Source organism: Hoplias malabaricus, chromosome 7, assembly GCF_029633855.1.
Source record: "Hoplias malabaricus isolate fHopMal1 chromosome 7, fHopMal1.hap1, whole genome shotgun sequence".
Classification (NCBI taxonomy): domain Eukaryota; kingdom Metazoa; phylum Chordata; class Actinopteri; order Characiformes; family Erythrinidae; genus Hoplias; species Hoplias malabaricus.
In genome coordinates, this window is record NC_089806.1 from 26,208,994 (window position 1) to 26,222,920 (window position 13,927).

At 37.1% G+C, this 13,927-nt stretch overlaps 1 protein-coding gene across 4 annotated transcripts in view; it reads left to right on the forward strand.

The window, feature by feature from the left end:
• cdc42bpab (CDC42 binding protein kinase alpha (DMPK-like) b) overlaps positions 1-13,927 on the forward strand; it is a 78,993-nt gene that overhangs the window by 33,112 nt on the left and 31,954 nt on the right. For 2 of the 4 annotated variants that reach the window (XM_066676479.1, XM_066676481.1), the window contains exons 6-11: positions 8,987-9,080; positions 10,321-10,521; positions 11,524-11,544; positions 11,718-11,966; positions 13,081-13,160; positions 13,540-13,700. In XM_066676479.1, coding sequence (XP_066532576.1) covers positions 8,987-9,080; positions 10,321-10,521; positions 11,524-11,544; positions 11,718-11,966; positions 13,081-13,160; positions 13,540-13,700 — 806 coding nt within the window. The remainder of the gene's footprint in view (positions 1-8,986; positions 9,081-10,320; positions 10,522-11,523; positions 11,545-11,717; positions 11,967-13,080; positions 13,161-13,539; positions 13,701-13,927) is intronic. The other 2 variants (XM_066676482.1, XM_066676480.1) reach the window with 1 other exon arrangement.

Consider the following 13,927-nt stretch of genomic DNA (forward strand, 5'->3'; position numbering starts at 1 on the left):
CTTAAAATTGTTGTCTTACATTCAGATTGTTTGGGTCTTACCTCACTGACAATTTATGTCGTCTGAAGAATAGTAATTGATTACTTCTGGAACATGCAGTGTTGTTAACCTAAAGGCTGCTGCACACCGGACTCACTGTGGGGCCTAGCGTCACGTGGCACCAGTGAACATTCCATACATGAGCTCCTATTCATGTTCAAACAGAATTCAAGCTGGGTTGAAATGAGTGTTTTTTATGCCATTATTTTATTGATTTAGAATAACTAAAGGATCATACTTTAGTGACTGTATCAGGGTTTTTTAGTATATTAACTGTCTTTTTTTTAAGTTAAAACTATGAGGTCATTTTGTCAATTCCGTGGTATCGTTTTGGTTTTCCGGCTTGATACATAGAGGATACGCTTGACATTTAAATCCACGTGTGATCTACTTTTTCTATGTCTCAATATGGCTTTAATGTAATGCAGTAATGGTGAAATACTGTGGTGGATTGTGACGCACTGGGGAACTGAACAGTGCTTGGATTTTCTGTCCATGCACATTGTCAACTCTGGTGTGTTTACCTCAGTTTAAAGCTATTGTTTAGAGTCTTTGGATGCTGAACGAAGTGTGCAGAAGCCTTAAGGCATTGCTAGCCAGTCTGATATCTAGTTAGTTTATGGGAAAAAAATAATGTTTAATGTTTTGAGCATAATGATTATATTTGGTGGTTAAAAGGCGGTTTCTAGAAATGCAAATGAAGCAAACAGCGCTTTATTTCGGAGATGTTTCACGCTTGGGACAGAGGGGATCAAGGTGTTGGAATCACTGATTGATTTGGCACTTGGTTTGTTTGCAGATATCTCTGTCCGTTTCATTTCTGGGTTATTATCTGCTGATTTTAAATGTTTTGAGAATATTACAATAATGCATATAATGTAGGACAGTCACATTTCTGTGGGCAGTGTAGTGGCGCTGCAGATAGTCTGTCAAACAGCTTCAGGGTCCTGAGGTTGTGGGCTCAAACCCCACCACACGTCACTGTGGTGTGGTGAGTGTGGTGTGTTCTTCCAGTGTCTTTGTGGGTTTCCTCTGGATGCTTCGCTTTCCTCCCACAGTCCAAACATGTGTTGTTAAGTTTATTGTCTATTCAAAATTGACCACGGGTGTGAGTGAGTAAAGCCCTGTGATGGACTGGCACTGTTTTCCCACCCTGTGTCCAGTGATTCTGGGTTGACATGAATTAAATGAATGAATGAATATTTGTACATTTTCTTTTGACATTAAAACTATTCGGGCAGAATCTTAAGCTTATAAACTCTCATTTTGTTTACTGTTTATTCTGGACTGCGGTTTACTCTGAAAGAGTTTATTTACTCTTTTGCTGTGTATTTCTGTTGAAAAACTGGTCTTAAATTTCAAAGTGGTAATATAAATGTATTTAAGGTCTTTGTTTATATCTATAAACACCCTGATATTGCTAAACAGCAATAGTCTAATGCTTTAATTTTATTATTTGAAAACCTACATTTAAATGTATTTGTACATTGTCTTTTTGACCTTGGGCCCAAAACAACATTGAACTCTGCCCCAACAAATCAAGCTTGTGGAGCCCTGATGTAGAATACAATGCCCATAAAATAGTCATGAAAATCTGGTTAACACATTACATTGCTGATTTAATTTTCAGTTATTAATATATGTGGGCCTTACAGTTTAGGGACTTTATACAGAAGAACATTGATTAAAAAGCACTCTTATGGACACAAACGGTATAAAGGTATAGATTTGAATGCAAGTGCAGTCGATGAGCGACTGTTGACCTGCTGAGAATTCTGGGGGCTGAAAGCCCAGCTGACACATGCAGAGCGAAGCAGCTTCTGCTTATGCATAATGAAAGGCACCAGTAGCTTTGGAGCCCTGTGGTGATTGATGTGTTTGTGCTGCTGAGGGGTGGGACCTCGGGTGTGCCTCTAGATTAATTGATCCCGCAGAGCGAAACACTCTGACCCCAGCCCCCAAAACACACACTAAAATGCACTTTCACTGAGTGTGTATATACTGATCAGCCATAATAATAATTCCACCTCCTTGTTTCTACACTGGCTGTCTATTGTCTGAGCCCAATGGGTGCACATTATACAGGTGCACTTTAACTTTGTAATCAGACTCCATCTGGTGCTCTGTGTATTGTTAGCCCCCTTTCACGCAATTCTTCAATGCTCAGGATCACCACAGAGGAGAAATTATTTGCGTGGTGGATCATTCTCAGTGCTGCAGTGACACTGACTTGGTGTGTGAGTGTGTTAGCGCTGGTATGAGGGGATCAGGCACAGGAGGGCTGCTGGAGTTTTTAAACACTCAGTTCTCTCATTGTCCACTCTGTTAGACACCTTCTTGCTTGGTCAACTTTATAGATGAAACAGTAGCTCGTCAGTTGCTGCAGTTTGTGTTGGTTGTCCTCTAGTCCTGCATTTGTGGACACAGGACGCTGTTGGCTTTATATTTTTGTTGGGTGAACTATTCTGTCAGGCAGTGACCCACATTAACACATCACCACCACACAGTTAATACTTTGCAAAGCTCAGAAATGGTCATTAAGGACATTCTGTTTCCACAATGTATTCCAGATGTTTATACATTGAAGCTAGTAAAATGTGATATACTTTATAACCATTTTAATAGAAATTGGTAATGGCTGGTCTCAGATTTTGTACATAAACATCCATATTCTCTTTCTCATTGGGTGTATATCTCTAAACGCATGCGCACACGCTCACTCACATTCTATTCTTGCCATGGTAATTGTATGCTGTTTTAGGGCTTGTGCGAGTAAGCTGACGAGGGGAGTGTGAGGCAGTAATGATGGGGTTAGAGGTGTGGTCAGCCCTCCTCCTGTGAGAGTTTGGCAACCCTGAGTTTTGGAGGGTGTGGGTAGGTCCCCTGAGAGCAAGCTATGGAAGAGGGTTTGTGTGTGTGTCTGTACATGGGTGCCAGTCTGTGTAAAAATATCCAATGTATACACAGGCATATGTGCAAATGATACTTGGGTGTATTTAGCTTCAAACAGTGCCTGACAAAGCCTAGTATTGTGTATACTTTTAAATATTCTTGTTTGTAGTATGCCCTATTAAGCACTGTTAAATTCAGACTGATTTAAGTGTCTTTTATTACATTTAGTCTTTCGCTGTTGGAGTAAAAGTCAAAGTCAGAAAATGCTTCTGTAGTCATAATTTTTCATCACACTTGGTCCTCGTTTATTTTAATATGTGTGTATAAATACAATCAACTGTGCAGGTACAATAAGCAGCAGGTGAACATGAACATAACGTCACCATGCCAAGTATTGGACATAGAAATAAATCCACTGGATTCATAAAAATTGAATGAGTAATAGACCTCCATTCAGTAACCTTCAGATGAGCTTGAGTGGCAAAGTGAGCTTGAGTGTGATCCAAAACTAACCATCCAACAATTCAGTCTGCCTAAGTTCACTAATGTTCTTGTAAGTGACTGCTATCAATTCCTCATGTAAATGTTCCAGTGTTGAGTCTTAGGCCTTGCCTCCATTAATCTGGATAATTTTGTAAATTGTTTTTGTCTCCATTTTTCAAAATCTATTCGGCCACCTAATCAAGGTTTTTCAGACAGTAGCTTTGAAAAGACACAAACGTGACACGAGACCAGAATACACACATGGCAAATGTAAGTAATGTCCATGACATTTAAAACTTTTCTCACCACTCTAATGCAAAAACATTTTCTTTCTAAAAATTATCTCACCAGCTGCTGCTTCAGTCCAGCCTGAATCCTGAGTTGGTGGATTTAAAATTAAAATTGAAAAAGTCCAATGTACTGGTAAAGTGAAATACAGCTTTAAACATCTAATCAATCACCACATTAGTGTTGGTGTTTTTTCTAGAGATGGGATTGATCACCAACCATGTTGATTTAAGTTGAAATGGTCACCAGAGGTGATTTTTATTTTTTTATTTGTCTCAGTCTGTGTTTTATTAAATAGAAATCACAGTTTTTGGCTGGTAACTGGTTGGAACTGTAGTCTTTTGTGATTGAAGCAAATACTTACAGCTACAGTGCATATTGGTAACTACATTAAGTAAATTTTAGAGCTCTTGTACTCGGGTAGCACCTTTCTGTTTGCTTAAAGCTTAGAATATTTATGTAGGTCCAAGGCTGTTTTAATGGACTTTACTAGGTGTGACAAAATTGTTTGATTATTTAAAAACTTCCTAATATCAAGACACCATTATATGTTTGTTGGAGCACTGCCGCAGGGAACCCATTTTGTTTCTCTAAGCAACCTTTTAGTGGTAGCTGAGAATTTTTAAAGACAATACATATAATATGTCTCTATATATAATTAAAATATTTTTCCCTATAACTATATGGACCAACACAGAGCCATTTTTTAAACTTTTAAGACTGAATAATTAAATACTTACATTTTGTTAGTTTTAATATACAAACCTACATTATCTACATTCAGATCTATATGTTAACATATGCTAATGCTAACATGCTCATCATAAAGAATGGAAAAGGAGGAGTGGGGGGGGGGCGTTTAAGTGGAGGATTGTCTCCCCGAAGTGGTGTTAAACACCCGGCTCCTCGTAGCCAAGACATTTGCACAAGCTCCTGCTGTGTTCAGTAACCCTCACTGAAAAGAAATGACCAATGAGCTGCAGCCATAGCCTGAAGACCCTTCACCACACACAGCTGCATCTGTCCCTCTGTGCATTTGGGTGTGCGACTGCTGCATTATGTGTGTGTGGAGTGCTATTGATCAGAGCCATATGTGAATTCTATTATTGATTGGTGCCATGTGTGAATTGTTTGGTTCCTTGATGCTCCTCGGAAGGTAAACATTCGTTAGCAGAACGCTCCTCAAAAGGTATGTTTCAAAGTTGAGTGTCTACCACTGCCTGCAGCTCACCTGTCAATGTGAAAAGGGTACAGTCATGGCCTCAGGCTGCCCACACATTTATTTAAAAGTGCCCAAGCATGTGGATGAGCTCATAAAGAGCTTTGTATGCTGACATCAGCAGCAGTCGCACCGGTTAAGGCATTTCCACCTAAACTGTGTGTCGAAGTTCTTTTTGAGCAGGCACAGTCTGAGGTCAGTGCACTGCTTCGAGGGAATTTACCTTAAACCTCACATATTAGTTTAATAGGGCATATTGAATTATTCATTATTTATTGTAGGTACTGAATAGATGGTTTAGATTAAGATTAATAACTGAAATTTAGGGGCTTAATTTAAGCTATAATTTTCCAGAGACCAAGGCCTGTTCTCTGTCTACCAGAATGCTAATGTGACCAGGCTGAACGTTTTGGCACATAGCTAGTATGTATGAGTGGTTAGAGTGTTTATATATGAATGCACCACAGTAGAATAATTTCAGAGCCAGATCCAAAGTGGCCAGAGCTTACATCATGGCTGTGTGTCTTATTTCCTTCACTGAATTTTGTCTGTGTTTTTCTGGCCTTGTAGGCATGGGCTTGAGTACATATGGTTCTCACAGATGGGTTCTGTGGTCTTAAAGGGGATTACACTCCCTCCCTCCCTTAGCATCACTGCTCCTTAAGGCCACAGTCCGGGACAGAGCAGAGCAATTAGTGGCCATGCTACACCCCCTGCTGCCCTGGAACTGGCCTTTACAAACCACCAGCGGGCAGGAGGCCTTTAGCCTACTCAGCTTATCTGAGTGCAGACACTAGGCAAGAAGGCTAATGCCCGGTGTGGATTCTGCTGCCCATTTTTGGTAACCTTGTTGAAGGTTTGGTGACGGTGTGTTGATAATCACAGGAAGTAATCTGAATTCAGCCATTAAATTAGGAAGAAAAGACTTCTTAATAACTGGCTTCTTTGAAATATGTTAAGTAGTGGTTATATATTTCACATCTTCACTAAAATAACTACTTGCCTTACTGATAAAGGGGTTGCAAAGTCTCTTTGTTGCCTCCAGTGTCTCATTAGATTGTAATGTAATGAATTGTTAGTGTAAATGCTAATGAACGTCCTGCTTGTTTGATCTGTACTGTGTTAATAGCTCATTGTCTCACTGGATTAGTAATTGGTTTAGTCTCGTCTGTTTGCTCTGAGATGCAAGACCACACCAGTAAAAATCACCCATATTTTGACAAATCCAATCAAATCAGGGGAAAGTAAATAGCTACAGTGACAGCTTCGAAGTCTATAATCAATTCTCTACTACATTTAAAAAAGGTAAAATTTGATCAATTGAACTGAAGCAGGTTTCAGATGAAAAATCAAAGTGCAGTATCTGTGAAATGGCTATCTGTTGTCATTCGCAACTACAATATAAATACAAGTTCAGTTAGATTGAGTATCTTTACCTTTTTGCTGGACCACATCCTGGGCTGGCGTAGAAGAGGCATTTTCACTTATTGATTGACAGACTGACTGATTGAATGACTGACTCCTAATGTTGAAATGCACATGCGCAAGTAGGAGCTGTTAGTTCAGCCATATTTCACAGAGATAACTTAAGGTGGTGCTACTACACCATCTGTTGTTAGTTCAGCCATATTTCGCATTTCACATTGTCTTATTTGACGTGAGTGTGTGAATTAGCCTGGAATAATGTAAAGGAAAGTGGTGGGGAGACATTTTGTGGCGTTCGTGTGTTTATAAAACTCTGTGCACAGACTCCATAAACGTCACGTGCTTTAACCTGTTACATTGGATAAATAAGTAAATGTTAATCTTAAAATCAACAAAATATTCTTGGTGTTATATTTGGCGGTAGATCATCTAGTATTTATTTTTAAATAAATTGGATAAGAAAAGCACTGATGCCGGTGTTGTATGTTATGAACAAAATTTTGTGCTCCTTTTTTCATTTCTGTCTTTTACTCTTGCCCATCATATTTTCTGTACAACACAATCACATAATAAAAACCACATGTAAACAAAGACACTGATATGAAGCACTTCTCCAGACCTTCCAATGACGAGGGTATGTATTTTGGGCTTTCCTGTTTTTGAAATGCCAGAAACACCTCTGTGACCATGGCTATATGGCTAATGGTGGTCTGGCAAAACTTGGCTTTCCTAGTTTCTCTTTGCTCTTGTTAAAAAAAACAATGTTTGCCATTAATCCACAACAGCATAATAGCATGATACCATGGTGATATGAACCAAAGGTCGCAGTAGTGCCGGGGCGAAACAACTAAAAATCAATATCACGATTAATTAAACATTTTACCTTGATTTATGATCAGTGAACAGTTTGTTTTGATTTTGCTCTCATAGTTCACTGACAAGGCTTGTACTGTAAATATGCTTAAGTATTAAAGATAGGATTTTTGTTTTTGTTCTAATGTTGCTCGTAGCTTTTCATTCAGGGTTTTTATTTATTTATTTATGTATTTATTTTTTTTTTTTTTTACAGCCATGCACTGTTGAGATTTGGTGATGTGATTGTGCTTCTTGTGTTGAAACCGACTAGTGGTATTACCTTTGGTTGTTCAGTGTCATATTTACTAAAGTTACAGTCAGTTGTGCACATATTAATTAAAACCAATTAAAAAGAAAAATTGATTAATTGATACAGGCAAGATTATGTTCATTAGAATTTCTGAATGTCGATTTTAAATATTTTTTATTAAATTGCCCAGCACTCTGTTGCAGAGTCTAGAATCCAGGTAGAGGTAGAGCCTAGTGTTGCAGACCCAAATTATACACTATTTTCACAGACATTTTACGTCTTTTTTGAGTCTTTTTACTGTTGTGTTTTACTGCTCAACAGCAGGATGCAGCAGTCTTCATCTCTCCCCGTTCCAGCGTACACACACAAACAAAGCAACACAACAAAGTGCAGTCGTAATTAACAAACGGCACATATGGCTTAAATAAAAACTTTAACAGGAACATTTATTGGTAGCTTCTGATAGTTAGATTTTACACTTCTAATTAATGCTGACACAGAGAAAGGTCATTTCAGACTGTTTCTCATTTGTTTGCAACTGCATTTACAATGGTGTGAGGGTGTCTTTTTTTTTTTTTTTTTTTTTTTTTTTTTTTTTTTTTTTTCCCCCCCTCCCCAATCCCCTCCTGGATATCTTTCATCTGTCACTGAGGATCCAGTGTATTGTTGTTCATATCAGAATATTGTTCAACAGCCAGTGCATCTGCCTGTAATTTAAAGCTCAAAAAGATGATGGGTGATGTAACATGACAATGACACTGTTTTGGTGTGCAATGCTACGTTTGTGTAAGGTCTGTCTCTCTCAGGCAGCCCTGATGAAATTCACAAACACATCCAATAGCTTGGAGACATGCAGTCACACAAAACTCAAACAAAACAAAGCAGATCATTCTCTTGCCACCAGAGACCTCTTCATCATCTCCCCTTCAGGACAGATGTTCAATTACCCATCAGCACAAGCAAACAAACATATCTCAGACTCCAATGTCATGCCTGCTTTACAGCCTTATTTACAATTGGCATCATGTACATTGTCACAATCCTAAAACATAACCAAAGTTACTCCAAAACATTCCATAATTTATGTCAACGCTTACATAAAAATGTGCTGCCACAGTTTGTAGTTAACATGGCTACACAGCTAGTTTGTAATTAGATGACTAAATGCTGCCAGATGTGAAACTGGGGCTTAGTTTTGGGGCAGAAATGCTGGTAGTGAGCAACACATGGTAAATATTTAAGACTAATACACGCAGATGTATTTTGCTACAATGTAGTCCACAGAAAAAAATGTAAAACTTATGATGCTTTGAATATTAATACTTGATAGTAACAAGAACTAAAGTAAGGTAAAATTGACAAGAGATTTGTTGTTAATAATGGTGTTTCAAGTATAAGAATGTTTGTTGCATTTACCTGTATTGTGGTATTCAGAATAGATCTGAATATTCTCCCTGTTATAAATGTGGTGTATGATGGATTTTCTAACCATACATTTTTTTCCTCCTTTCTTTTGCATTTTTATGGACCATTAGAGATATCAAGCCAGACAACATCCTGATGGACATGAATGGTCATATCCGCTTGGCTGACTTTGGGTCCTGCCTCAAACTCATGGAGGATGGAACAGTGAGTCTACAACAATCCATGTTCAATTTAAGGCTTTAATATTGGGGTCTTGACCCTGATATCCAGAGTGTGACTATGATTTGTCTTCTGTTGCATGTGTGTTCAGTAGGGCTGTGCCATATCATATCATTTGCGATATCATCATCATAATTTTTAAAACAATATAAGAAAAATCAATATTGTGATAATCGTGATATTCTGACTTGTTTACATAATGACTCAGCACAGCAACTATTCTGTGTTTGTTTTGTTATTTACTGTCAAGTTTTAAGGTTACTTTTTGTATAATTATTTACTTTTGCTGATTATATGCACACAATTTTCTGCACTTTGGTTGTGTGGTAGATTTATATGATACATTAATGTTTTATAAAAAAATCATAATCTTGGTAAGTTGCAGTTTACAAAATGAGCAAATGATTACAGTTTTTTTTATTTATTTATTTATTACATTTTTAAATTTTTTTTACAGTGTTTTTTTCCTATCGCCAAGAATATAGTTATCGCCAAAATGCCCTGAAATATTGTGATATTATTTCAGGGCCTTATCTCCCACCTCTAGTGTTCAGTATTTGCACTACAAATGGGAATATTTAGAAGCAGAATGTGGGAGTGATTTCCAAGTTTTATTAAACCTAAAACTGTAAGCAGAAACATGTGCTGAAATGAACAAACAAGCAAACATGGACACATTCAAAGTGAAGTACATAATGGGATCCAAAAGGAGACAGAGGGACTCTGAAATGAAGGGCTTACTTATGTAAGATATATGAATAGAATGGACTGAATACAGACTGCACAGGTGACTGGGGTATTCTGTAAGGGACAGTTATTCAACAGATACCACTAATCAAAATATTTTTTAATTGTTTTTTTTTTTTCTACTCAGCCCTAAGACAAGAATAGAAACACCTGGGAAAGGAAAGGATACAAATTTTTAAACATGACAGCAATAGCTAAGGGTAGGGCCACTTACAAAAAAAAGCCTTTTTAAAAGATGCAGCCTTTTTAGTGTTTTTTTATTAATTATTTTATTTATTATTTCTTCATCTATTTACATTACCTTGATAGTTATTAAAAATTCACTCGGCTTCGATACTACAGAATTAAGCTCTGTTCTCTGTATATGATGCCTCAATTTACACACACACCATTACATGTGGATTCTTTTAAGCTTTTGGGCATGCAAAACTAGTTTTCATGCACACCTCTTATTAAAACATGTGACTGTCTTCCTCAGGTGCAGTCTTCTGTAGCAGTGGGAACACCAGACTATATCTCCCCTGAGATCCTACAGGCCATGGAGGATGGGAAGGGTAAATACGGGCCTGAGTGTGACTGGTGGTCTCTGGGTGTGTGTATGTACGAGATGCTCTATGGAGAGACACCTTTCTATGCCGAGTCATTGGTGGAAACCTATGGCAAAATCATGAATCACAAGGTAAAAACACCCCATTCAATGGTTGTGTGACTGGCACTAGTCAAACATGCACAATTTTATCTAAATATGTTGAAATCCAAATTGTAATAACTGTTTTGTTCTTTTAGTTCAAGTAATAGTTTAATGATGTTTTCACCTTACACTGAATGTAGACGTGTTTAAAATCTGAGCCTATAGTTTTGCACTGGAGCAACAAGGCTGTAGTTATGTAATGGAATGGAATATTGAAGTATCACATAAGCAAGTCTTTGAAATTACTTAATGTCTAGAGAAATTGTTGGATTATTTTAGATGTAGTTTGCACCCTGCTAACTGTTTGAGCATAAGCTTCCTAGACTTGTTGGGTCCATTAACCTTGAAGCAGCAGTGCAAACAACTAAAATTCAGACATTAGGCATGTGAACAGGCTAATCAACTAAATTTTAGTCAAACTGTCACTTTTAAATTAATGGTTTGATTAAACATTTGCACAGTTGTATACAATTTAAACAATTTTCCACTTGCACAACCACACTGTCCTCACTGTTCAATGTCGCACAAATATAGAAAAAAAATACCACATGAACTTCACATGATTAAACCTTAGTGTAAAATTTGATCTACCTGCTCCACAAGCTCCTGCATGGAGATTAAAACATGCTCTCTCTCAACTCCACTCTTTATCATAGTGATTAAAACTTGCTTATGCCCCCCTTTTCCATGGATTGAGAGAAATTCTTTGTATTTGTTTATAAAAGAGATGTGAGAGATTATTGTCGTGTTAATTAACAATGTTAGACCTGTCAATCTAGTTTAAAACTAAAGAGGCAATATTTGGACAGCAAACACTTAAATCTGAAGAAAGTGGAAAATTGTTTGAATTAGATTTTTTGATTTTAAATATGAAAATATCAGTGATTTGAATACCTACTATTAAATTTATATACAAATATTAAAATCACCTTAGTTTTAGTTTTGCTTTAAACACTCTTTTTGTTTTTCCTTTACTTTATTCTGGATTAGTCATCTCACCCTCTGAACGAGGTAATGAACGATTCATACTAAGGTTTATAGCAGTGTTTTCTTACTTACTGGTGCAACTCTTAGAAACATGCTTGCTGTACATTAGCATTATTAGGCTGCTCTTATTGTAACCTCTCCTGTGGTTAATTTTCTCTGGCATCGGTATGTGTCCATGCGTGTGTTTTTCTCCTCAGGAGAGGTTCCAGTTCCCTGCACAAATGTCGGACGTGTCTGAGGAGGCAAAAGACCTGATGCGAAGGCTGATCTGTTCTCGTGAGCATCGTCTGGGCCAAAATGGTATTGAGGACTTTAAGAAGCACCCATTTTTCTCAGGCATTCAATGGGACAACATTCGCACTTGCGAGGCCCCATATATACCTGAAGTCAGCAGCCCCACTGATACCTCCAACTTTGACGTGGAGGATGATTGCCTCAAAAACTCGGTTTGTGTACAAGTTTTGGGTTTTTTTTTTCCCCCTCCTCCCAGAAACTTTAATATGCCTAATTATAGTCTAGTAGAGGCATCGTAGAAAAATTGAAAATCAAGAGCTCCTAATGAGGCCATACTGTATTTCACGGCATGTAAGCTAAATTATAATTAGAAATTCCAAACTAGTTACCTATGGCAGCCGTTATGATTAGTCAGTTGTATTAAAAATAGGTACATTTGTTCTGCACAGAACATATTTCTTCTTAACTTAAGTGTACAATAAATTGTTACTTAGGGAAAAAAAAAAATATATATATATATATATATATATATATGTGTATATATGTGTATATATAGATATATGTATGTACATATATATATATATATATATATATATATATATATATATATATATATATATATATATATATATATATATATATATATATATATATATATATATAGAATACAACCTCTCTGATATGTTGGTTGTGAAAAACCATTGATTTGAATTCATTTTCCAACGTGGAAAGTTGGCGAAGCTGATTAATACAGTTTGTGCACTGTATTAATCAGTGCTAAGAGAAATTTGTTAATTGTGTTTCCTATAGAAAATGTGTTAGTGACCATGGGTTACTCTCTAAATCAGATCAATAATTTTGACCCCAGGTCCAGGAGCATGTGTCTTGCATGTTTGGTTGTTTTCTAACGCTCCTAAAACAGAACTTTTAAGGTTCTGCAATATAACCACTTTAGCATCTTCACAATTATAATGCAAGATGTGATTTGAGTTGTGTAATGGCCTTAAAAATACAAAATCTGAAATTGTCCATGTGACTTGTTTTATTTTACAACCTACTAGGTTCAATTGGGTGTGTTACAGATACACGAATTACTAAATTGTCTAGGACAGTGGTTCTCCAGGACCTAGAATGTTAACCACAGCCTTATCCAGAATTGATCAGTACTGTGATGCTCTACTAAGTTTTAAAACTTGTAAATCAAAAACACCATTAGTTTATAAATTCCTTTCTAGTTCTTCACTACTTCTTCTAGTTTTTTTGGCCATTTCTTAGTGCTTTTGGTGAATTTTAGAAGTGCAAATTAATACTGTTTCATTACCTTAGGAGACAATGCCACCACCTTCCCATACAGCCTTCTCTGGACATCATCTCCCCTTCGTTGGCTTCACTTACACCAGCAAGTGGTGAGCATTCAAAGCCAAAGTTTACTTCCAATAAGATTGTAAGGCAAAATACACTGATCTAGTATGTCTATATTATGAATGAGTGGTTTTCCAGTGTAGCAGTTAACTGCAATCCTATATAATCTGTGTTGGAATAATGTGGGTTTTGGGTGGAAGTCCTTCAGCATGGTTTCCTTTATGTTAGGTTTAAAGACAGTAAAGCAAGCAGACCCAAAATATCCATGCATGTCTAATATTAGCCTTCTTTTGATATTTGAAATGTGAGGATTAACCATAAAGGAAAAAGAAAATAGACTGCTATGTTTCATTTGTTGGGGTTAGTGGTCCGTACCACTTTAAAAGCAGTGGTGTGTGTGTGTGTGTCTGTCCCTGCACATAGCTCTCTATCTGATCGTGGCTGCCTCCGGGAGACCAGTGGCTCTGACCAAGTGGATGCTGGGATACAGAGGAGTTTGGAGGACAGCTTAGCCTCCGAGGCCTACGAGAGGAGGATCCGACGTCTGGAACAGGAGAAGACAGAGCTCAGCCGTAAGCTTCAAGGTGAACAGAAACACACCCAAAAATTATCATTAGGATGTAATAGTTATAACATTGTATAAAAGTCAGAGAATAAAAATGTCTTGATTTATGCATTTCTAGATAGTACTGATTATATAGTTCAAAACACATCCTCTGAAATATTTGTCATACTGTGTTTCAGTGTTTGTTTTGTTGCTTAACTAAAAGGAATATTCATATTCAGTCCATAAATCAGGTCCAAATTTAAA